At 41.1% G+C, this 24,688-nt stretch overlaps 1 protein-coding gene across 1 annotated transcript in view; it reads left to right on the forward strand.

The window, feature by feature from the left end:
- The window catches only part of ADGRL3 (adhesion G protein-coupled receptor L3), a 792,897-nt gene that overhangs the window by 430,766 nt on the left and 337,443 nt on the right, over positions 1-24,688 (forward strand). The window contains exon 14 of the mRNA XM_053463509.1: positions 1,671-1,879. Coding sequence (XP_053319484.1) covers positions 1,671-1,879 — 209 coding nt within the window. The remainder of the gene's footprint in view (positions 1-1,670; positions 1,880-24,688) is intronic.

The following is a 24,688-nucleotide window of genomic DNA, read 5'->3' on the forward strand; positions in this document are numbered from 1 at the left end:
TCACAAGGGAGCGGTATCGGAGGTCTTTAACAGACCTCCGGCTCCCTTGAATGATTTTAAGCGGGGTTGAACTCGGCTTAAAATCACTCAAGGGAGCCGGAGGTCTGTTAAAGACCTCCGATACCGCTCCCTTGCGAGCCTGCTCCTCCAGCGGCGGACATTATTGTCCGTGTCTGGAGGGGTGCTGGGTGCCGCAAGTTGGCACCGCATGATGAGCGGCGGCGGCGTCGGACCCTGCAGGTCGCACAGGTCGCACACCCCAAAGGCCGGCCCTGACCGTAAGTGCTAATATTGTGAACTGGGAGCGTCTAGGAGTAACAATATGTGAGCACCGCACACACTCACAGAGCGTGGTTGCTGAATGCTGAAGCGATAAAAATTGTCTGTCCTCTGTAGCATCACTCACTACAGAGTTCCAAATTGCCTCTAGAAGCAACATTAGCACTGGTTTTAAAAAGGGGTTTTCATGGCCGGCCAACTGCACGCAAGCCAAAAATCACAATGTGCAATGCCAAGCGTCAGCTGGAGTCGTGTAATGCACACCACCATTGGACTCTGAAGCAGTGTGAAATATGCCAGAAAGCTTTCTTCCAGAATATATATTACCTACTGTAAAATGTGTTTTTTTTTCAGGGTTTGAGTTAGGCCCCTTAGTTCCAGTGAAGGGTAGTGTCAATGCTACAGCATATGAAGAAATTTCAGACAATGCTATGCGTTCAACTATGTGGCACCATCTTAGGAAAGACCCATTCCTGTTCCATCATGATTATGCCCATGTGCACAAAGCAAGGTCTGTAGAGACATGTTTTGGCAAGTTTGGTGTGGAGGAACTGAAGTGCGCCAGGGCTTTTCATCAAACATTAGTGCCTGACCTCACAAAAGATCTTTTCGCTTAATAGGCACTAATTTCTTCAGACACACTCCAAAATCCTGTGGAAAGCCTTTCCAGAAGAGTAGAGTCTGTTATAGCTGCAAGGGAAGGGGGTATTGGCAACTCTATTTAAATGCCCATTGTGAAGAACCATGTCTGATCTTCACTGTTATTATTATTATATTTATTTATAACCTGTTTGAATGTGGCTGCAGCTCCGGCCTTCAAAGAGACAATCCTGTAATCTGGCTGGGGCTCTTAATCAGCCAGCACAGCCCTGTCTGCCCAGACGGCACCCGCACTACAGGGGGGATAACACAGGTGGGGGAACCCATTGTATCCCTTAATCCCCTCACTTGATACATCCCCTGTATACCGATGGGATTTGTGAGGGGATGTGGCTGATGGGATTTGTGATGGGATGTGGCTGATAGGATTGGGGGTTGGGTTCGGTGCACAGTGAATGGAGATTGTATATAAGTTCTGTGTGTTTGCAATAAAGAGAGTTCTGTTTTAACCTCAAAGCATGAAGTTCTGTCTCATGATTGAGGGAAGTGCTGGTCTGTGACTGCTTTCTTCGGACAGCCACAGCGTGTCCGCTTACTGGGAGAGGGAAGGAGCTGACGGGCGGATGTGTCCAGTCTGGGGCACAGGACGATCCGTCACACCCATATCGATGTGATGGGCAGGTGTCCACAAACGTTTGGTCTAATGATGCACATTGAAGCAATCGAAAATTTTTTTTTATTATTATATACTTAGGAAGTTCACACTCACTTGCATCTTTTTAATTTTTCAGGAGAGATAAGAGTTGTTTTTGTCCTGTACAACAACCTTGGTCGCTATTTGTCCACGGATAATGCCACCATGAAATTAGGAATGGAAGCTTTAACCACCAATCACTCTGTCATTGTCAATTCCCCTGTCATCACTGCAGCAGTTTATAAAGAATCAAGCAGCAAGGTCTACTTAGCTGACCCAGTGGTGTTTACTGTTAAACACATTAAGGTAAGAGAAAAATGAAATGCAAAAGTATTTTGATGTAATAAATACTAAATATGTCAGAATGAATCACTGTCTTTTTTTTGTCTTTTTCTTTATTCAAACCTTTAAATTAAGAAATCCATATGCAATCCCATTATGTCATGCGTGTATGTTGAGTTTTTAAGAACACAGGACACAAATCAGTTCATTTGTTGTTATCTATGGCCAGTGGGATGTCTAATGTTACTGGTGAGTGTCCCTTCAACTTGGCCAATATAATTTGAACCTACCATAGGAGTTTCTTAATGCTGTGTGAAAACATTGTGGGGTAAGGCAATTTGGTCCGGTCTCTTATGGGCCTTGTTATGTCACTATAGTTCACCCCCTAATGACCAAAGATGTGCCAAAAATAAATTCTCAAGAGGTTACCAGACCCTCCTGAGGACTCTCCCTGCAGGTTGAATACAGGTACTACATTCAACCATGCAAGTCAGTGGAGCCTAGTTTATTCATCACAATGTGGGTGTTTTATCTATGGATAAGTAAAAATTAAATAGTTCTATTTATTCCTACAGGAAACAAATGACCAAATACACACACCAAGACATGCTCTGCCACACGGACACCCAAACACTCACACAGGACAGGCTCTGCCACACTGACAACCACACACACACACCGGGACAGGCTCTGCCACACCAACACCCAGACACACACCAGGACAGGCTCTGCCACACTGACGCCTAAACACACACTCCAGGACAGGCTCTGCCACACCGACACCCAAACACACACACCAGGACAGACTCTGCCACACCGGCACCCAGACACAAATACCAGGAAAGGCTCTGCTGCCCTGATACCCACATCCAAAAGAGCTAAGCTACAACACCCCCAGCCAGCACTGTGTGTAATTATGCCCCCAGACTGCCCCCTCTTGATTTATGTAATGGCCCCAGTTGCCTTCTTTGTGTATTGATGCCGCCAGCACAGATAAAATGTTGCCCTGCAGTATGGGGGATGTTTATCTGACTAATTGGTTCCCTTTCATGAGTCTATACATCCACCATACTGTCCCTGGTTGTACACCTTTGCCAGGTTAATGGACCTCTCTGGCAGTTGCGTTGGGAGTTAGCCCTTTGAGGTAGCGCTAACTCTATTCACAAGCTATGGTGCTTGTTATGGTTTTACTCCTGGGCAATGTATGATCGGCCAGGTGGTTAAACCCCAAGAAGTGAAATCCTGTGGGAGCTATGCAATGCCTGTTCTTGGCTGCTAATTACAACTGGTGTTTTTCTATGCCGACCAGTCCATTGCTCACCAATTTTTTCTTGCAAACATGATTCTATTGTTTAGCTCAGGGGTTCTCAAACTGCGGCCCTCCAGCTGCTGCAGGACTACATCTCCCATACTCTTCAGCCAGCCCCTTAGCTGAAGGAGCATTATGGGAGATGTAGTCCTGCAGCAGGTGGAGGGCTGCAGTTTGAGAACCCCTGGTTTAGCTGCTACATTGTCTGCCTTTTACTCCTGTTGGTAAAATGATGTGTATGTACTTGGCTACAGTTGGGGGCCAGAGTCTATACTTAAAGCCAGGAGGACCTCACTATGTAGATGAGTAATAACTATAGGTACACCATATTTACAATGTTATTGTACCCAGCATTGATGGGGTTCAGGTGGGCATTTGTATGCTTGACCAATATTTCTCTATATCGTTAATTTTCTGGGTTAAACCTTGTATCTATCTCTAAAATTGCACACCTCACTTTAAGTCTAAAGATGAAGGAAAAGTAATAGATGAATATCATTTCACCTTGGTCTTCCACACACAGGGATTCATTTATATAAAGTCCATTTTTTCTATATACATGGTATTGTATTTTATTAGTAGTGTGCTAATTGCCGAGACTCCGTCTCGAGTAACACTTCCCTCCCTTTACTCTCTCAATTGGGGTACCCCAAGGCTCTGTTCTAGGACCCCTTCTGTTCTCTCTTTAAACTTCCTCGCTTGGCAAACTGATCTCATCCTTTGGCTTTCAATACCGCCTGTTTGCTGATGAAACCCAGATCTATCTATCCTCCCCTGATCTCTCTTCCTCTGTCTTAGATCATGTAACTAACTACCCTGCATCCATCTCTACCTAGATATCTGCACGTTTCTTGAAACTTAACCTCTCCAAAACAGAACTTCGCATCATTCCTCCCTCCAATGCTAAGATTCCCCCACCAATTTCCCTCATTGTTAATGGTGCCATCATCTCCCTGTCTACTCATGCACGCTATCTTGGTGTCACCCTTGACTCTGACCTTTCGTTCACTCCCGACATTCAGTCTCCATCTTAAAAACACTGCCCGCATCCTTCCCTTCCTAACACAGCATGACACTAAAGCTCTTTTCCTGCCCAGGTCTATCCACCTCGCCCCCTGCCTTCAGAAAATCCCTCAAGACCCACTTCTGTAAGGACGCTTATAATATTGTACATTAACATCTCCCATATTCCCTTAGTTCCCTTAGTTCAGCTCTCCTAGTCCCTCTAATGCAATACTAGTGTGGCTGGCCCGTCCCTTACAATTGCACTTTTACCTTTTACCTATTGTGCTCATTTGAGCAGGGCCCTCCTCACCTGTTGTCTCTAAGTCAATTTGTTATGTTACTACTTGTTATGTCCTGTCTACCTATTGTACAGCGCTACATAATTTAATTAATTTCTGACCCTGGCTTGTACTATGACCACGTCTCTGTCTCCTGAACATGTTAACCCATTGCTGACCTCGGCCTGTACTACGACCACGTCTCTGTCTACTGAACCTGTTAACCCATTAGTGACCCCGGTTTGTTCCGAGACTATGTTTCTGGTTCCTGATTTTGCCTGTTCTACAGCTTCCAGAGTGTTCTTCCTGGCCTGGTATTCCATCCTGCCTGGAGTCAATTTGCTATGTTACATACTACTTGTTATGTCCTGTCTACCCATTGTACAGCGCTACATAATTTCATGCCGCTATATAAAACAATAAATAATAATAATAATAAAGAAATGCCCCCTGTACATGGATTTGGGCCCCTTAACCAAGACGTATCTTGGAATGTTTGTGTCAGAAACGAGACTCACCCCGCGATATTCCCAGGTCCTCCGTTGTCCTGCAGGCTCTGCTTCTCAGGATCGGGCATCCTGGAGCTGTCCCACGCCATCCACCTGCTCCTACATTCCCTATGCTGAGTCCTGCACAAGTTCCCATTCCTGTACCCAAACCTGTTAACCTGTTTCTGACCTCGGCTAAACCACAAGATATGAACCATTATTCGAGTTGTGAAAGTCTACAAAATGAATTACACAACTATTCTAGACTTGATGACCAAATAATTGGAATTTTAATAAAGACAAGAGGCTCATATTTGCTATATATTCCTTTACTTCTCACCATAGCAGCAAAGGATAAAAATAGAAACAATAGTGAACCAATCACAATACAGGTAATAACAACATAGCTGACAGTAGCACCCTCCATCCTCCTCTTTTAGCAGCCTGTGAACAGAAATATGGACATGAAAGTTTCCAATGGAGCACTAAATTATCTGGCAAAACAGGAATCCTTTTGATGAGGATTTTACACTGAAAAAGAACATAATGCACACAGCAAGGATATAAAATACACTTGTAAATACAGATAAATGCAAAGTACTGTAACAAAATATGAGTGAACAAACCATCCCATGAAATAAAGAACCTAAAAAGGGAGGGAAATATTTGCTTCCTGTCTTTATTAAAATTCAAATTATTCGGTCATCAAGTCTAGAATAATTGTGTTATTGTATGGCAAGACAGGAGGCTCATATTTGTATTTTTAACGTCTAGACACTAAAGATGGAATAGCTGAAGATAACGCTTTGAAATAAAACCTACGAAAGGTCGAGGCTCGAGACCAATAAGTTGCTTTAAGAATATGAGTTAAAGAAGCACCCAAAAGAAACGCGGTAGATGCCGCACCTATACCTGCTAAAAGACAATAACCATCTAATCCAGGGGCGTCCAAAATGCGGCCCGTGGCCAAATGTGGTACACCGGACCTCGAAGTGTGGCCCGCATGAGATCTGCACCCTGGAGAGCTCTGTAATAAAGAAGATCTGGAAAAATCACTTGAATGGAGAATGAAAGGAGACCTATGACTAATGCCAATCTGCACAGAGTGCAGGCGAAGTAAAGGACAAATCTTTCTTTATAGCCGAAATCTTTGAAGCTGGAAGACGAAGTAGAGCTGACACAGTCTATTTTGAAACCCAAAAATCTTATCTTCTGGGTTGGAGAGAACTCTGACTTTCGGATGTTTACCAAAAAACCTTGCTGATGAAAATTTTCCACTTTGAAAGACGTCTGCTCCGCAAGAAGAACTGGATCCTGTGAGAACAGCAGGATGCCGTCTAGATAAATAATGGAATGAATTCCTCTGGATCGGAAGAAAGCTATCCCAGGTCTGGGGAGCTTGGTAAAGTACCAAGGGGCTGAGCTGAGTCCAAAAGGAAGACACTTTGCCAAAGATGACAACCCCATTGGAGAAATTTCCAATGATCTGGATGAATAAGGATCGATAGGTAAGCATCCTTGAGATCTAGCCTCGTGAACCACTCACTCTGCTTCATAAGATCCGGAAGGAGATGAATGCCTTTCATCTTGAAGTGATGATATCTGACAAACCAGTTGAGGGTTCGTAAATTTATAACCGGAGGAAGATCCCCTGTTTTCTTCATGACCAGAAATATTGAACTTACGAAAACTGGGGAACCCTGAGCTCATTCGATTTTCCCTTTCTCTAGAAAGGAAAATAACTATTTTTCTATTAGCTTTTCGGTGGCTGGTTTGGAAGATCCATGGGTCGAAAATGATTAATTCCCAATAATGAAAAAAATGGATTTCGGCCCAGCAACCTGTGGAAGGAAAGAAGAACAATAGAGAGGACTTACCCGTGTTGGAGCAACCTCGGGCAACACTTGACCTCTAAACACTGTGGATCTGGCATGAAACAATCCTCGGAATGCAGATGATGCATGGTTTGGATAAAACCTCGGGCCTACCTGGTAGAAGCGGCTGGAGATCCGGCCCCTTGATCGTCCAGCCCTGGACAAAAAACATTTGTCTGTCTGAAAGAAGTCTTCCCTTTGACCATGAGGTCATAATGGAAATATGGTGGTTCAACTTTTTCACGAAAGAGTCGCCAAAGAATAAACCATTAACGTGCATTTATTCTCAACAAGGCTGTTTTCCTACGCTCAGTTGAAAGAGCTGAATTGGCATTGCCTAGAAGGCATATGACCCGGAAAGCCTAATCTCTAATTATTTTAGGGTCAAGAGTAGTAGCATCTTGTAGAAATGCTTGGTCGGTCGGAGATAGAATTTGAGTAACTACTACATCCAGCAATTTATCCTGAGCTGAGTTAAGGCCCTGCTCTAGACCCTGCGGGGATCTCATTTATTATGTGAGAGGAGAGTGACCACATTAGGGTCAAACTCTGGAATCATAGCCACTTTGCCTGGGATCACCGGGCGAGGGCATTCTGCCTGTAACTTATTTTGCACCTCCTTTTCGAAGGGGCGTTGTAACAATTTCTGTAAATAAAGAGCAATGTGTTCAGGAGAGGCCCGTCCATAGCCCTAGGATGGCTCATTATGGCTGGATTGAACAACACCTCCCCAGACGGATCTAAGACTGGAGTGTCATTGAGATGAGACTGAGCAGTCTGAGAATTATTGGCTCACTCACCACAGACTCATGAATGAAGCGTGAGTGTTCTCCCCTTGACATAACCAGGACTACTGAGTGCTGAGAATTGTCGGATGAAGTGGCATGCCACTCATCAAGGCGTGTCATAGCACCCTCAGGCTTGTCAAAAGCCGTAGACATATGGCCAGGTTAATCTAGATTGTGAAAGGAATTTGTGTGTTTTGCACGTATGGCTGGAGCTTTTTCCTTGCAGTGGCACTATTACCCTTGCATGGGCGCTTATGGGCATACAAGTCTTCAGATTGATCTGAATCATATGCATGTGATTCTTGTAAAACCTCCGCAGGAGCAGGATCTAATGGTGCTGTACGTGGCATAACCTATACAGCCTCAGGTTAGGCTGTATAGGTTGTGCCACATACTGAGTCATCGTGGCCATAAATAATTCCATAGAGGAAGCAAATTTCGATTCCAGCCATGATAATACAAATTCCTGAGAAGGATTAGGATGCTCAGCCATAACAGATATGAAATAGATACTGAAATACTATGATACAGAATTCAAATAGGTATTCATTTTATTTCCTTTTATTTGCCAACCTGCCACCCAGTTATGCTCATCTGCCCACAGTTATGCACATCCGCTAGGCTTGCCACTCTGCCCCCCAGATAAGCCTTATACCCCCTATATGCCACGCTGCCCCCCAGATAAGCCTTATACCCCCCTATATGCCACTCTGCTGCCCACCCGACCAATGCATCCCTAGACTTGTCCCCCGTGCTCCAGACTCCTTGGTGCCCAATGGGAGCAGCCAGTGGACATCTGCGCAATGCGCGCAAACCACCTCCACTTCTGCTGGCACTTCTTTCGTGCAGACATCCCCCAGCTGCCAGAGAGGAGCATCCAGGTCCCCTGCAGCACTGCGAAGGATCTGCGTCTTATAAGGCCTCTGAAAAAAACCTTATCATATATTTGAGCAAATACAGTAAATACAGCAAATGAAAATTATTAGCACCAAAACAATAACACCAAATAATACAGGGGCTCACCCTGACCCACCAAATGTCTAACTCAGTGAAACAGGGGCTCACCCTGCTAAACAATTGAAAGAGAACTAAATCTCTTAAGCAGAGCATTATTTAGGACTGCACAAGTCCCGCCCTCTATCGCTAATAAGTAATCAAGAGCCATTCTATTTTGTAGGGCGACTTTTCTGATTTGGGCCACTTCTTCATTGAGGACATGAATAGAACTGGCGGTTTCATTTATTATCCCATCCATAATGCTAGCATATTTGTTCAGCTTATTTGCTAGTTCAATTCCCAATCCTGTCCAGGAGGGAAACCACATCCAGGCTTTATCTGACTGAGTGAATAACTCCCGTCCATATCTGGTCTCTCCAAAACGCCCACCTAGAACATCAGCAGCTGTAATGTTAGCACGTGTTCTGATAACTGGTACAACTCTCCCTATGGTACAATTACCCCATGCACCCATAGGAAGTAATGAGTAGGCCCTGTTACCGCACAGATAGTATAACCCTTGCTTCAGTACTCTAGGAATTATCCTACCATGATTTCCCAGCCATCTTTGGAACCATTGCATATTATCATACAATTTAGTCTCACAATTCCACGTCTCATGTTCTCCTTTGTCGGGACAGGCACACTTCGGGGCACAACGTGCTTCCACGGCTTCCATAACATTGGTTATTACAATTTTTACCTTTATCACAAGATTTCTCATCATATTGAATATCAATGTAGCGTTCCTACAATCTGTCTTTCCGACATGTACTTTAGGTAGACTGAATGTGTGACCTTGCAATACGTCTGTGTGATTAACATACATGGGTCCTACACACATGGTGGGTGGAGTGAGTATGCCGACAATTTCTAAGAATGTTCCTGAGTCTGAGATGGCATTGTGATTAGCGTGTTTTGTGTCTATTGTGGCATCATAGCTATAATCTGTGAGATTAAGATCATTCATTGATATTGGGATACCAATCAAAGGGATTCCTTTGTGATTTGCTGGAACATGAGAGCAGATCCAGCAGTTGGTAGTGTTCAGCTGTTTGGCTGTTTGTTCGTGCAGAAGCCAGATGGAGTTCTTCTGCCGTTCTCCTTGTACCTGTAGATGACATAGTATACAAAAGAGCAAGCAAGACAGCACATGCATTTTGAAAGGAGGGAGAGCGAAATTAAGAAGACAATTTTGTCACCTATTTATGGCGCCAGTTCGGTCTCCAGTCCTCTGCTCCTGTCCTGATTCTGTTCCAGCTGTTTTCAGTTCCTGGGTTTCGGCACCAAAATTTGTTGTGGAAAAATCAACGTGAAACAGTTGCTCCAAATTAAGAGCTTACAACTAGACTTGCGCATTCGTCTTCGGGCGAACATGAAAACGAGCACGAAGAGGCCGTTTTTTTGTTCGTTCCGAAGACACGCCGAAGAGAATACAGTGCCGGCAAAACGTAGGAGAATACGAAGACTCACAACCACGAAGAATCGAAGATTCTTCGTGATCGTCTTCGTTTTTGCCGCGCAGCCGCCAAACTTTCAAACAGCCTGTGCTGCTGTTTTTTGAATTCTGAAGGCGCCTTTATAAGACCAGAGCTTGCCTGAGAGATCCATTCATTTTTCGCTGTGACTGCTTTGGCAACACTGCTGTGCTGCATCCGAGCGTTACAGAGAGATTGTTCTGTTCTGTGTGAGACTGGTAAGCCTTAGCCTGCCATTTCTCACAGTGTACTTCATCCTCACTTCAGTGCTACTTAATATAATTAATAATAATAATTTGATTAATTTATTTTTTTTTTAATTTAATTTGTCATCAACTGTAGTGTAAGTGCTGTTGAGTTGACAGTGCACCCAGTGCCTCAGTGGCACTGGGGTGCCCTTGCCCTGGGCTGACACTAGTGCCTATTGCCTGTCCTGCTTAAATAAATTAAATAGAATTTATAAATAATAATTTAATAGAATCTATAATTTAATAGTTCATTATAATATATATATATATATATATTTGTCAGTCATATATATATATATACTATAGTATACTAGTGTAGAGTGTACTGTAGACATTCATCTACTAGTGTCTAATCAGTAAAATCAGTAATATTAATTAATATAATTAATAATTGAATTCATTATAAAATCATATATATATTTGTCAGTTATAGTTAGTAATAGTATACTAGTGTAGAGTGTACTGTAGACATTCAAGACATCTACTAGTGTCTAATCTAAAATCAGTAATATCAATAATTCTATAATTCTTTCTTATCTTAATAGTTATTAAATTAAATTAGCTATAAATAAAAGTAATAAATAATATTAATTAATTACTACTAGCGTATAGTTCAGCTAATCTTATTAGTACTGGTGCTGCAGCTCTATAGTTTGTGCTTTGTTTTAGCAACAGTAAGAGACCAAGTCAATTTTTCTTAATTAATATTTCATTTTATTTCATTTGTTTTGCTCACCTCAGTCCATCAGTGAAGTGAACTTGTTGGGCTAGTGAGTGCAGCCGCATAAGTGCTGTGTTTTTTTTTGATCAGCAAGCAGTGACGTTAACTGTTTTGCAAAGATTTTCTCATTTATTTTACATTTTATTTCAATTTTATTAAAAGTACCCTTAGTGTTTTGCTCACCTCAGTCCATCAGTGAAGTGAACTTGTTGGGCTAGTGAGTGCAGCAAGCAGTGAAGCTAACTGTTTTGCTGTGACATTTTATTTTATTTCTAATTCTTTTCAAGAAAAATTGACTGTGACGAGCTGTACTAAGCAAAGCTTCAAGCTACTAGCTGTAGTACTAAAATGATTCTAATCTTCTTTAATCTTAATCTATAATATATTATAAATAATATATAACAATATAAATTCTAATTCATAATCTTTAATATAAGTAATTCTAATTCTAATTCATAATCTATATTCTTCTATCTATAATACATAATATATAAGTAAATTATTTCTAATCTATTAATATTATATAACTTAATATTAATTAATAAATCATATACTGAATCTGATTTAACCTCACTTTAGCTTAGTGGGTTTGAGAGCGTCTGCCTAGAGGTAGACTTATAGTAAGGAAATATAGCTTTAGGCTAGCATAGTAGTAGGCTAAGATCTTAGGCCCGTGTAAATTCAAATTAAAAATAAAATACTGCTAGTTATTAAATAGTTAATCTTGAGTTTTGCTGCCGTTCCTCCAGCACAGATTCTTTCATCCTCGGCGGTCGTGCAGGAGCCGAGGATGAATCGCAGGAAATCCTGCGCGTGTCACCCCTCAATTGGGGGCGGGACGTGCAGTAGCGTACCTAGCGGGGGGCGGGGCGGTGGAGGAGCAGGCTCGCAAGGGAGCGGTATCGGAGGTCTTTAACAGACCACCGGCTCCCTTGAGTGATTTTAAGCCGGTTCAAGGATCTCCCTTGAACCCGGCTTAAAATCACTCAAGGGAGCCGGAGGTCTGTTAAAGACCTCCGATACCGCTCCCTTGCGATCCGCGCGGCAACAGCTGTTGTGCGCCGGGGTTTGTTGTCAGATCCCGGCGCACAAGACTGAAGCCGCGCCCTCCGCTGTCCGTGCCCTCTGAACCCCGTGCCCTCGGAAGAAGAACTGAAGAAGAAGAGGAGCGAAGAGCAGGAAAAGGAGCTGTAAGGAGAAAAGAGGAAAGGTAGGAAAGCATACAGTGAGAGTGGATTGGTGTATGTGTGTGGATTGGTGTATGTGTGTGGATTGGTATGTGTGTGGATTGGTGTATGTGTGTGGATTGGTGTATGTGTGTGGATTGGTGTATGTGTGTGGATTGGTGTATGTGTGTGGATTGGTGTGTGTGTGGATTGGTATGTGTGTGTGGATTGGTATATGTGTGTGGATTGGTGTGTGTGTGGATTGGTATGTGTGTGTGGATTGGTATATGTGTGTGGATTGGTATGTGTGTGGATTGGTATGTGTGTGTGGATTGGTGTATGTGTGTGGATTGGTATGTGTGTGTGGATTGGTATGTGTGTGTGGATTGATGTATGTGTGTGGATTGGTATGTGTGTGTGGATTGGTATGTGTGTGTGGATTGGTATGTGTGTGGATTGGTGTATGTGTGTGGATTGGTGTATGTGTGTGGATTGGTGTATGTGTGTGGATTGGTATATGTGTGTGGCTTGGTATGTGTGTGTGGATTGGTATATGTGTGTGGCTTGGTATGTGTGTGTGGATTGGTATGTGTGTGGATTGGTGTATGTGTGTGGATTGGTATGTGTGTGGATTGGTATATGTGTGGATTGGTATGTGTGTGGATTGGTATGTGTGTGGATTGGTGTATGTGTGTGGATTGGTATGTGTGTGGATTGGTATGTGTGTGGATTGGTATGTTTGTGTGGATTGGTGTATGTGTGTGGATTGGTATGTGTGTGGATTGGTATGTGTGTGGATTGGTGTATGTGTGTGGATTGGTATGTGTGTGGATTGGTATGTGTGTGGATTGGTATGTTTGTGTGGATTGGTGTATGTGTGTGGATTGGTATGTGTGTGGATTAGTATATGTGTGTGGATTGGTATGTGTGTGGATTGGTATGTGTGTGGATTAGTATATGTGTGTGGATTGGTATGTGTGTGGATTGGTATGTGTGTGGATTGGTATGTGTGTGTGGATTGGTATGTGTGTGTGGATTGGTATGTGTGTGGATTGGTGTATGTGTGTGGATTGGTATGTGTGTGGATTGGTATGTGTGTGGATTGGTATGTGTGTGTGGATTGGTATGTGTGTGTGGATTGGTATATGTGTGGATTGGTGTATGTGTGTGGATTGGTATGCGTGTGGATTGGTGTATGTGTGTGGATTGGTATATGTGTGGATTGGTATGCGTGTGGATTGGTATATGTGTGTGGATTGGTATGCGTGTGGATTGGTATATGTGTGGATTGGTAAATGCGGATTGGTAAGTGTGTGAGAGTGATGGGTGTTATGCTGTACCATTTCCAATGTATTTTTCATTATATAATTATGCTCTAAAGTACATCATAACTCCCATCACTCTATACTGTTCCATACAGTGGCAGAGCTGGGAGACAGAGGCCTTGCACCCCCACCGCAGGACTCCTGAAAGGTAAGTAGTTACTAAGCAGGTATGTTAAATAATTTGTTTTTGGTTTATTAAATACAATTATATATTGCAATTATACATTTTTGTAGTTTAAACTATAAATTGCGCAAAATTATGTTTTTTTGTCGAAGTGACACACCACGCGAGTTATGCTCGATTTTTTGCCGATTTTTGACACACCACGCCAAAAAGGTTGCCCATCACTGGCCTAGTGCCTGAGCTCTGGAAGTCCGCTGCCAAACGTCTAGGACTGACAGTGTTTGGGTGCTTTGCCCTGGGGTGAAACAGGTGAGTGGGTCGCCAATTTCCCACTCATTCGCCTTTCCCAATTCTGCTGCTGCTGCTGCTGGTGGTGGTGCCAGTGTCTCTTCGATGCCAGTTCGCTTGCTGGCTAGTGTCATGCCTGAAATGTCCCTAATGGTAAGGGCAGTTTCTCCCCCCTGGCTGCCTCTGTCTGCGGTGTGGCAACGCCTGCTACCTCCGCCGGAGTGGCCAGCTTACGCTAGGGCCTTGTGTCTGAGCTCTGGAAGTCCGCTGCCAAACGTCTAGGACTGACAGTGTTTGGGTGCTTTGCCGTGGGGTGAAACAGGTGAGTGGGTCGCCAATTGCCCACTCATTCGCCTTTCCCAATTCTGCTGCTGCTGCTGCTGGTGGTGGTGCCAGTGTCTCTTCGATGCCAGTTCGCTTCCTGGCTAGTGTCATGCCTGAAATGTCCCTAGTGGTAAGGGCAGTTTCTCCCCCCTGGCTGCGTCTGTTTGCGGTGTGGCAACGCCTGCTACCTCCGCCGGAGTGGCCAGCTTACGCTAGGGCCTAGTGTCTGAGCTCTGGAAGTCCGCTGCCAAACTTCTAGGACTGACAGTGTTTGGATGCTTGCTCTGGGGTGAAACAGGTGAGTGGGTCGCCAATTGCCCACTCATTCGCCTTTTCCATTTCCTTTTCCATTTCCATTTCATTATTTTCCTTCTGATACACAACCAACCAACCAAACATAACACACACAATAACACAAATAACACAGTGACATAACACATAACACACATAACACATATAACACAGTGACAAGTGACAACACACATAACACACATAACACATACACGTACAATGCACAAATCACAAGGACCTTTCCTCTTGTTATTTGTCCTGGCCTTCATTTCTACACTCACTAGCATTAACGCTATAACTCACACTTCATACTATAACATTTTTCCATAATACCACATACCTGCCAACAGACCCAACTTTTTCAGGGACAGTCCTGCTTTTTTACAGTCCTGTCCCATCTAATTTAGCTAAACTAGGTATGCAAATACACGTTGGTAGTTATAGCTCGGTAGGTAGCACTAGTATAAACATTAAATAAACATAATAAAGTACTAAATAATAAATCTAACTTTAAAATACATTTAAATAAACCCCTAATTTTTTTTAAAAACCCATTAAAATTAAATTATTATTTAGACATAATACATCTTTAACCAAAGCAGTGCACTGCTACTAATCTTAAACATAACCGTACATTAACCCTAAGCTATTTTTTAGTTCTTGTCCAACGTTTTTCCATCCGCATACCTGCCAACACACCCAAGATTTTGGTGGACAGTCCTGCTTTTTTCCAGTCCTGTCCAGTAAAAGTTAGGTTGTTGCAAAGTATGCCATTGTAAATAGGTAGCAAATGTTAGGCATGTATTACAAGTGGTCCAAAATCAATTTAAAAATGTAAAATAATCCCTATTCTTTTATTAAACATCTTTGGATGTGTGATTGTGTATGATAAACGGAGGCCAAGTTCCTTGGAGCATTTGTCTCTAGGTCATTTTGTGTACAGTACACCTCAGTACGTGTGTGCAACTCTATTGGTCGTTTCGGCAGGGGGCTGGCCTGCCATCAACGAATGAAGTGCGTTCTGCAATTCACTCGTTGATGCCAGACCAGCCCCCTGCCGAAACGACCAATAGAGTTGCACACACGTTCCTTCACGGCAGCTGCTGCTGCTCCGATGTGTTGTTAACCCCGTATTAACCCCTGCTAGGCAACCGGGAAGGAAACGAAGATTGAACGAGCACGAAGAATGTCCGCGAATATTCGCCCGAAAAGAAGACAGGAACGGGCGAATATTCGCGGAATACGAAGGTTTTTTTCCCTCGAAGACGAGCACGAAGACGAACACGAAGAGCCCCCTGGTGCCCAAGTCTACTTACAACGGAGTGACGTACAATATACATACACTTAGTGTAACCTGGGATAGCGCTCTGCTCATCAAAATAAACAGAGACTTCTTGAATATTGTGAAGCAAGTATTCTTATCTCATGGACCAGTTGGTTGGGTGTAGTTCTCTCTGCACACACAAAGAACATATATCTTGTGTTCAGCAAAAACAAAAAAGTTTTATAGTATGCAGGTGAAATGCTGGAATTATTTAATTTCTTTAACAAATCCAATAACGCAAAACTTTTTTTTAATGTAAAAATGAAGAAACAATCACAACCTCACTGTGAGGATATTAAGAAGCGAGGTAAATCTGCTTTAGAATAGATAATATTGTAAACTGTTGTATACCACTCAGCAATGAATCGCAATAGAACAGTTAGCGTGCAGGAAAGTAACCGCTCAATAACTTTTAAAAAAAATGGCAGTGAATTCTCTTAAGAATACCGCCGTCAGACTGAACTAGGGACAACCAAGATAGCCGACGCGACCTGACACCAACCAGTGGCACCAGCAATATGGCCGCCACAACGAACAGAATGAAATGCGCGAAGCAACACAGCAGGAGAAAAAACACTCGAAGAGCCATAGGAAAAGTGAAAGTAAGACCTGCACAGGCTAAGCCAACGAAAAGAAATCAAATAAATGGACTAAATGAAGAAAAGTCTTTAGATAAGAAATCTATATTCATATAAGGAAATATACAACTAAATAAATATAAATTAAAGGAGATCAAGTCATAATCAAATAAGTAAAATTTTTTATAATTAATTAATTAAAAGAAGGTATCATAATAATAAGAAGTGAAATTGAGCTGACCTGAATTCTTTGATAAGGAGGATGGAGGGAGTTACTGTCAGCTATATTGTTATTACCAGTACTGTGATTGGTTCACTATTGTTTCTATTTTTATCCTTTGCTGCTATGGTGAAAAGTAAAGGAAGATATAGCAAATATGAGCCTCCTGTATTGCCATAAAATTAAGTTTTGAACCCTGTGTGTCGCCCATACAGCATAGGGAACGGTTGCCACCCCTTTCTGAAAGACAGAATTTTTACAAAATGGCTGAAACAAACACTTTGCATTGGAGTCCCAACCTTATTACATTGAGGTTAGAATAGGAGTCAGGTACAATTTTAGGATCTTATAGAATTCAGCATCCATCTGGTCCCAGGGCATTTTTATTGTATAATCTGGATATACCGGACCTCGTCTTCTGTCATGCTTGCGTCCAAAATATCCCTTTGAGTTGGGTGTAGTTTGGATAGGGTAGCTTTTTCTAACAATTCAATCCCCAAATTAGATGAATAGTCATGAAATGCCTCATTGATATTTGCCGGTGCTGTCACCAACCTATTTTAATACAGACCTTTTAGTATACACACTGCACAAAATTATCCTGAGAATCCATTGAGGCAGGTTGTGATCCTTAATGCATGTGCCTTTTTACTCCTCTCATTACTAAATTCAAAACGTAATAACTGTAACAGTTATATAGTAAAATTCTTTCAGGTGAACTATCTGAAGTGCAGTGAGCCCTTTAGGACAGCAAGGTGATGTGTGTATCAGGGTCCACACAGACTATGGTTTGCATTCCGTGTGGCTGGTTGTTTTAACATGTTAGACCAAATGTTTTACAGGTGTATACTGGTTTTTATGCAAAAAAAACAAAAAAACCCCGAAACATTATCCCCAAGCTTGTAGCTAGCACTAGGAGCTCATTTGCTCATTTAATTCCCGAGGGCCCAGGGTCCTCTCCTGATAGATCAGGAATAGGGTGCCCGCTTCGTGTTTTCAGCTAATTGCTCAATACCTTAGTGTCATGCAGAGTCTGTATTGGGCTAATGCAGATGTTTGGCACTGAAAGGGTTAACCTAGCCAGATGTGTTTTACAGCCAACAACTTGCCCTCTAAAACCACACAGATTGACCAACTTGTACATGCCAGAGCTCTGCCATAAATTCATTCAGGTTCAGCCTCAGGGACCATTAGTGGTAACTCCCCTATAACATGGAATTTAGGGTGATGGTCTTCTATGCTGGGTTTGTGCCAGATTGGGGACAATATGTGTTCAGCAACATCTCCTGAGCACAGTGATTCCCCACGTGCATGTGTTTGTTGGGTTGTTTGGGGACTGAAAGGCCACATTTGGGAGGTGTGCAATTTTCAAATTGGAATTTTGACATGTTAACAATTCTGTCTACATATCCTATTTGGGAATCAAATATTTTTGAAAAATATACACCCCTGGGAACTTCAAATGCTGGTATTTTAACTTTTTCCATGCACACATTTTACCACCAGCCTGTGTTACACTTTGCCGTGGTATTTTCTTGTGTGTTTTTTCCCACACGCATTTTACTTCAGGTATGAATTTACCGCTCCTGGTATATGTCCCTGTCAAACAACACCTCAATATGTGTTCAGTATCTCCTGAGTACAGTGATACCCCCATGCATGGGATTGTTGGGTTATTTGGGAGGTAAAAGGCCACCTTTGTGAGGTGTGCATTTTTTTGGGTATTTGGACATCTGGTCAGTCTGTGCCCATGTCCCATATTTGGGACATCTTTGATGCCGGCCAATTTAATTTACCCCATCAAATCATACATTTTTAAAAACTAGGCACCCTATGGGCATTTAAAATGCCAGTTTTTTTCCATGTGACAATTTTTGTGAAGATTGTAGGACTTGCTCATAAAAAAACTTGTCTGTACAACCAAGTCTTGTCTGTACCATTCAGTCCTGTCTTTTACCATCCAGACATCAGCTATGCATCATTGAGTACAGGCAGACCCCACAGTATCCCCACAGCATGGCTCCTACCTGACTTCCTGAGTTGTGACACACAATTCTTTTTCGACTTGAGAAAACACTCCTTAAAATACTTGGGTAAACAGCTTACCAAGTCCTATCCACTCTGTATAAAACAAGCTTTGCAAACCAGGACGGAATTTGAGATTTTATGGCTGGATTGTGTTGCGGAAGCTAAAATGTCAGCACTATCTAGACTGATGTACTTTTAAACCTTTATCTATCCATATGCCTATATGGTTCCTCAAGCAATACCAGCCTGTCTACAACTCTCTTATTTAGCAAGGGGAATGGCTAGCTACTAATGTCCTTCAATTACCAAAGGGAATTGGAGGGTTGGGATTTCAAAATCTTCTACTATACCAGAGAACCACTGCTACAGCACAGTTACTCTCAACATAGAAAGCACAAGAAACACCTCTACAGGTAGAACTGGAATCTTACGCCCCATACCACCTTCCGGCTTTTATGTGGCTTCCTTCTAAAGTTCAACCCCAAAAACATTCCCTACTCCAAATCATGGCTTGAACCCTCAATTTGGAGTAATGTCATTGTGGAAATCATCCTGTTCTCACACTCCTTTCAATATGTACCTGTTCCAACTCTTTTTTTGGGCTTTCACCTTCAACTCATTTTACCAAAAGCTTTACTTGACATGATATCTAAAGGCTACAATCCTAAAACCAGAAAAATAATCCTTTACATCTTAATGACTGCCAAGTTGTCATGGCTAGAAGACCAGCAATGCAGGAGCTTGATATAAACCACCAGGTGATTAGGGCAGGCAGGAACACAAGCCAGGAGAATCAGGATCGGATAAATGTTCCGAAGACATAGTCGTTACACGAAGCCGAGGTCCTAGCAATTAAATTTTCATGCCAGGGATCGAAATGGAGGCTTGGAACACATAGGTTCATGTCCCTTTAAGAGGCTGTACGGATCCTGGAGAAAATGCGATTCCGTACAGCCGATATTGGGCAGACGTGGGCTCGCACGTGTGCCTGAAAGTGCCAGAGACCATGTGGTCGGCGTTGGAGGATCCTGGCAGAGGCTGCTGACGCCAAGGGACTTCGGAATGGCGGCGGTCCGGGACAGGCAGATGGTAAGTAATCCGTAGTTACACTACCCCCCTTTCAAGGGAGATGTATTGGCGACCAGGGGCCAGTTTGGTGGGGTGACGGTGGTGAAAAATATGAAGCAGATGGGGAGCATGGACATCTGCAGCATCAATCAAGGATCGTTCTTCTGGTCCTTATCCCAACCAGTGGACAAGATATTGTAGTCTGCATCTGAATATTCTGGAGTTGATGATAGCCTCAAGCTCATATTCGTCAGGACCCTGGACCAAAATGGGTTTCGGCGGTGGAAGCTTTTGAGAAAATCTGTTGCGGGCAATTGGTTTCAACAGTGATATATAGAAGACATTGTGCATGTGCATATTGGAAGGAAGTTGTATGAGAAAACGTACATAACGGATTCCGCGATGTCCTGCTATAGGGGAATTGCGGGCCCAAGACAGAACTTTGTTGCGATGCTGAGGTGGTATGTACAATCGTCCAGGGGGAAGCGACTCATCTTTGGGTCAGTAGCATTGGAGAAGAGTGAAGGAGAATGGCAGTTGAGATGATAGTGACAATACGATCGGAAGGAATGATGGTCTCTTTTTTTTAATTTTAACTCACGTATAAACAAATAAATACGTACATAAATACAACAAGTATATTGTACAGTACATTCTCTCCGACACCCATCTTTAAGTTTTTTAGCAGCTTAGGTATCATCTTAACTAATTAACTAAGAGTTGTCTCTTCTTTTTTATTTTTACTCTTTATGTTGAATGTGGATAGGTTGTCTACGGAGTCCATATATCCAAATATTTTTATATTTACCTATACTTGCATGGTATCCTTCTTCCATTTTACATTGTAATTTAATTTGTTTTTTTTTTTTTGTTTTTTTTTATTTGCATTTTCATAAGACAAACATAAATATACCATAATAACAAAGAAAAAACGAAAAACAATTAGATATAGCAAATAAGAATTTTGCCGTACAACAACAAAAAAATTAAAAAAAATAAAAAAAATACACGTGCTACAAAAAACATCAAATATCCGAGATGAAGCAGGGGAGAGGGGTAATGTGAAACAGGGTCCGTTGAGTATTGCCGCTGAGTAAGCTTATACTATTAACTTTTTTGAGACATGTGTCCCATATTTGAATTTTTTTGTAAGACGTGTGATTTATACGCGACACTTCCCTCTCCATTGTAAACTGAAACTTAAGTTGATTTATCACTTGGGATAGATTAAAATATCTATTTTGTTTCCACTCTTTAGCTATTAATTTCTTAACGGCCATGCAGGTATGAATAGTTATATTTAATTGAGTTTGAGTTAAGGAAGGCCATCCTAAATGTAATAGTAAAGATGCCGGAGTTTCTGGAATTATAATGTTGTCTATTTTCTTTAAATAATAAAGAATTTCTTTCCAGAAAGTATTTACTTTGGGACAGGACCACCATATATGAATATAGGTTCCTATTGATTGTTCGCATCGCCAACATCTGTTAGAAGTCAATGGAAACATCCTAAAAATACGAGTTGGAACTAAATACCATTTATTTATGACCTTATATTGTGTCTCCAGAAGGGAGAGATCGTGTACCCTTGATAGGCAATTTTTAATTTCTTTTAACCAATCTCCAACAGGTATCGAAATATTAAGTTCTTTCTCCCAGTCTAAGATTATTTTCATAATAGGGATGTTTCTTTCTTTTGACCTTATTATCTCTGCACATTTAGAGAGGAGTTTCGTTTGTTTTGTTGGACTGAAAATTTGAGCAAGTTTCTTAATGTATATATCCTGTGAAGTTAGGACATGTTTGTTAATACAATTCTTTACTCGTAGAAAATTAAAGATAGTTAGTTTTATCGATTTAAATTTAGTTAAAATGGAGGGAAAAGAAATTATCTCTCCGTGAGCCATTATGTCTGCTATAGTGTTGACTCCTGCTTGTTGCCAGTAATCTAGTGAAATATTGTCCAGAAGTTCTTCTAGAATATTAAACTTTAATGTATCAACTAGCTTATCTTTAATACCCAGATTTTTTTTAATAATTAGCCATTCCGGAATGATATTCTCTAATATCATGTTTTTGTTTTTAACTTTATTTACTATATCTTTATCTTTCAAGGACCAAATAAATCTGTTTAGACTAGTTACCTCGCACGACTTACATTCTAACTTGTACCATACTTCTTGTCTGGAGGTTTCTTGGTAAGTTTTAACAATGTGATACAATGTACTGGTTTCGTAATATTTTTTAACCTGTGGAAAGCTCATGCCTCCATCCCTAGTGCGTGCGCTCATCCGATTTGCGTTAATCCTGGGGATCTTCCCCTTCCAAACAAAATTTAGAAAGGACGTATGGATTATAGCGAGCCAACATTGTGGAAATTTTAATGGTATCATACGGAATAAGTAACTCCATCTTGGCATTAAGTAAGAATTTAAAGCATTGACACGGCCCCACCAAGACAATTCAATTTTTCTCCATTCCTTCAAAAAAGTATTTGACACTCTTAGTAGACGAAGAAAATTTATTTCTACTATATTATCTATTTTCTCAGGGATAAGAATCCCTAGATGCTCAAAGTCCATTACCTTTAGATTTAAAGAAAATTGTTTAGATAGAGTATCTCTATCTTGAGCATTAATGTTCTTAGCTTGTGCTATAGTTTTATCAAGATTTAGTTTGTAATTCGACACTAAGCTATAATTTTCAACTTCTCTTAGAAAATATTTCATTGAAATTAATGGGTTAGTTATCGTGATAATCACATCGTCTGCATAGAGCGATATTTTAAATTCTTCATTGTCTATTTTGATACCAGTTATGTCTTGATTAGTACGAATTTTTTTAGCAAAGGATTCCAAAGTAAAAATATAAAGAATTGGTGAAAGAGGGCAGCCCTGTCTGGTGCCATTTTTAAGATCGAACCAGGTAGAGCATAGTCCGTGTCCGACCACCCGTGCGCTGGGATTAGAATAGAGAGATATAATAGCATTATAGAACCAGCCCGAAATTCCAAATGCCCTAAGGGTGGCCCTAAGAAACCCCCAACTGACCCTGTCAAAGGCCTTCTCGGCATCTAATGAGAGGGTCAGGAGGGGGTAACCTTGTTTTTCTGCATGGTCTAGTTCGTCAATCAGACGTCTGATATTATTAGTAGAATCTCTACTTGGGACAAACCCCACTTGGTCTGAATGTATCAAATTATCTAATGTAAATTTTAATCTTTCTGCCAGTAATGCAGAGAATAATTTAATATCTACGTTAATTAAGGAAATGGGACGGTAACTTTTTAATTCCTCTGAGTTCTTTTTTTTTTTAAAATTGGGAGAATGTTAGCCTGCAAGATCTCTTTTGGGAGTACGGCCGTATTTGCAATTTCCTCAAAAATCAAGATAAGATGGTCTAATAGTTCTGATTTCATAGTTTTATAAAATAGGTTGGTAAAGCCATCCGGACCTGGGGTCTTGTATTTCTGCAGTTTATCGATAATATCATTTAATTCCTTTTTCTCCAATGGCCTATACAGAATTTCCTTTTGTTCTTCAGACAGTGCTGGCAAATTTATTGTTGCTAAGTATTTTTCTATTTCGATATCGTTTACTTCATTTGAGCTACTATAAAGTTTTTCATAGTATAGCCTGAATCCCTCAGCTATATCCTCTGGAGACAATCTTGTACAGCCATCTGAAACTATTTTTGTTATTTTTTCAATTGTTCTTTTCTTTTTGAGCTGACTACTCAAGATTTTGTCTGGTCTATTACTTTTGTGATAGTATGTTGCTCTTAATTTTTCCATATAGTATCTTGTTCTTTCTATTTACCTTTGGTTTATTTTGTCTCTAATGATTTGGACTTGGGATATAGAATCTGGTGTTGGATTTGTTTTAGCTTTTAACGATAAATTATAATATAATATATAAAGTTCATTTAATGGCTGCTCCCTATTTATTCGCATCTTCTTCTTTATTTTAATGAAGTGACCTCTTATGACTGCCTTATAGGCACACCATCTGGTGATTTGTGTTGTTTGCCCTATTTTATTTTCTAGAAAAAAGGCTTTAGTCATCTCTAGAATATAGTTTCTATTTTCTTCGGAGTATAAAATGTAATCATCTAGACGCCATGTTGTGAATGGCGATGGCTCCCACCTATCCTTTACCTCAAAAATAATATAACTATGGTCCGACCAAACGTTATCTTTCATCTTTATTTTCTGTAGTTGGCTTACTGCTTTTCCATCACCAAAAATCATATCTATTCTAGAAAAAGTATTGTGTACTTTCGAAAAGTGGGAGTAATCTCTTGTTGTGGGATATTTCAATCTCCATAAATCATATAAGTCTGCTTTTAATATAATTTTACAAAAGGATTTTGCTCTTTTTTTTAAGTTTTTATTGATTTTTTTTATTCCCACCTCTTTGTCCATTTTCTCGTCTAGAAAGCAGTTGTAGTCTCCTGCCATAATAAGTGCTCCAGTTTTTATTTTATCAACTTTATCTAAGATTTTTTGGAAATATGAAAGTGGGGCTGTATTAGGGAGATAAATATTTACTAGTGTATATTTTATATCATTAAGGGTCCCAACCCATATAAGATAACACCCATCTTCATCTTGCTCTAAGAAATTCATTTTAGTCCGTATTCTATTTCAAAATACGATAGCCACTCCTCTCTTTTTTTTTATCAACCATCGATGCCTGACACATAGTGGGAAACATTTTACCACCCCATTTGATTTTGTCTATAATCCTCCAGTGTGTTTCCTGGAAGAAAGCCACGTCTATTTTTTCTTTACGTAAGCAGGAATATACTCGTTTTCGTTTGATCGGCGAATTCAGCCCCTGAGTATTTACCGAAATACACTTAATTCCCAGTTTATTGGGTAATTTTGAGATCCTTCTACTACAGGGGCTGT

This window comes from Spea bombifrons, chromosome 1 (genome assembly GCF_027358695.1).
Source record: "Spea bombifrons isolate aSpeBom1 chromosome 1, aSpeBom1.2.pri, whole genome shotgun sequence".
Taxonomy (NCBI): Eukaryota; Metazoa; Chordata; class Amphibia; order Anura; family Pelobatidae; genus Spea; species Spea bombifrons.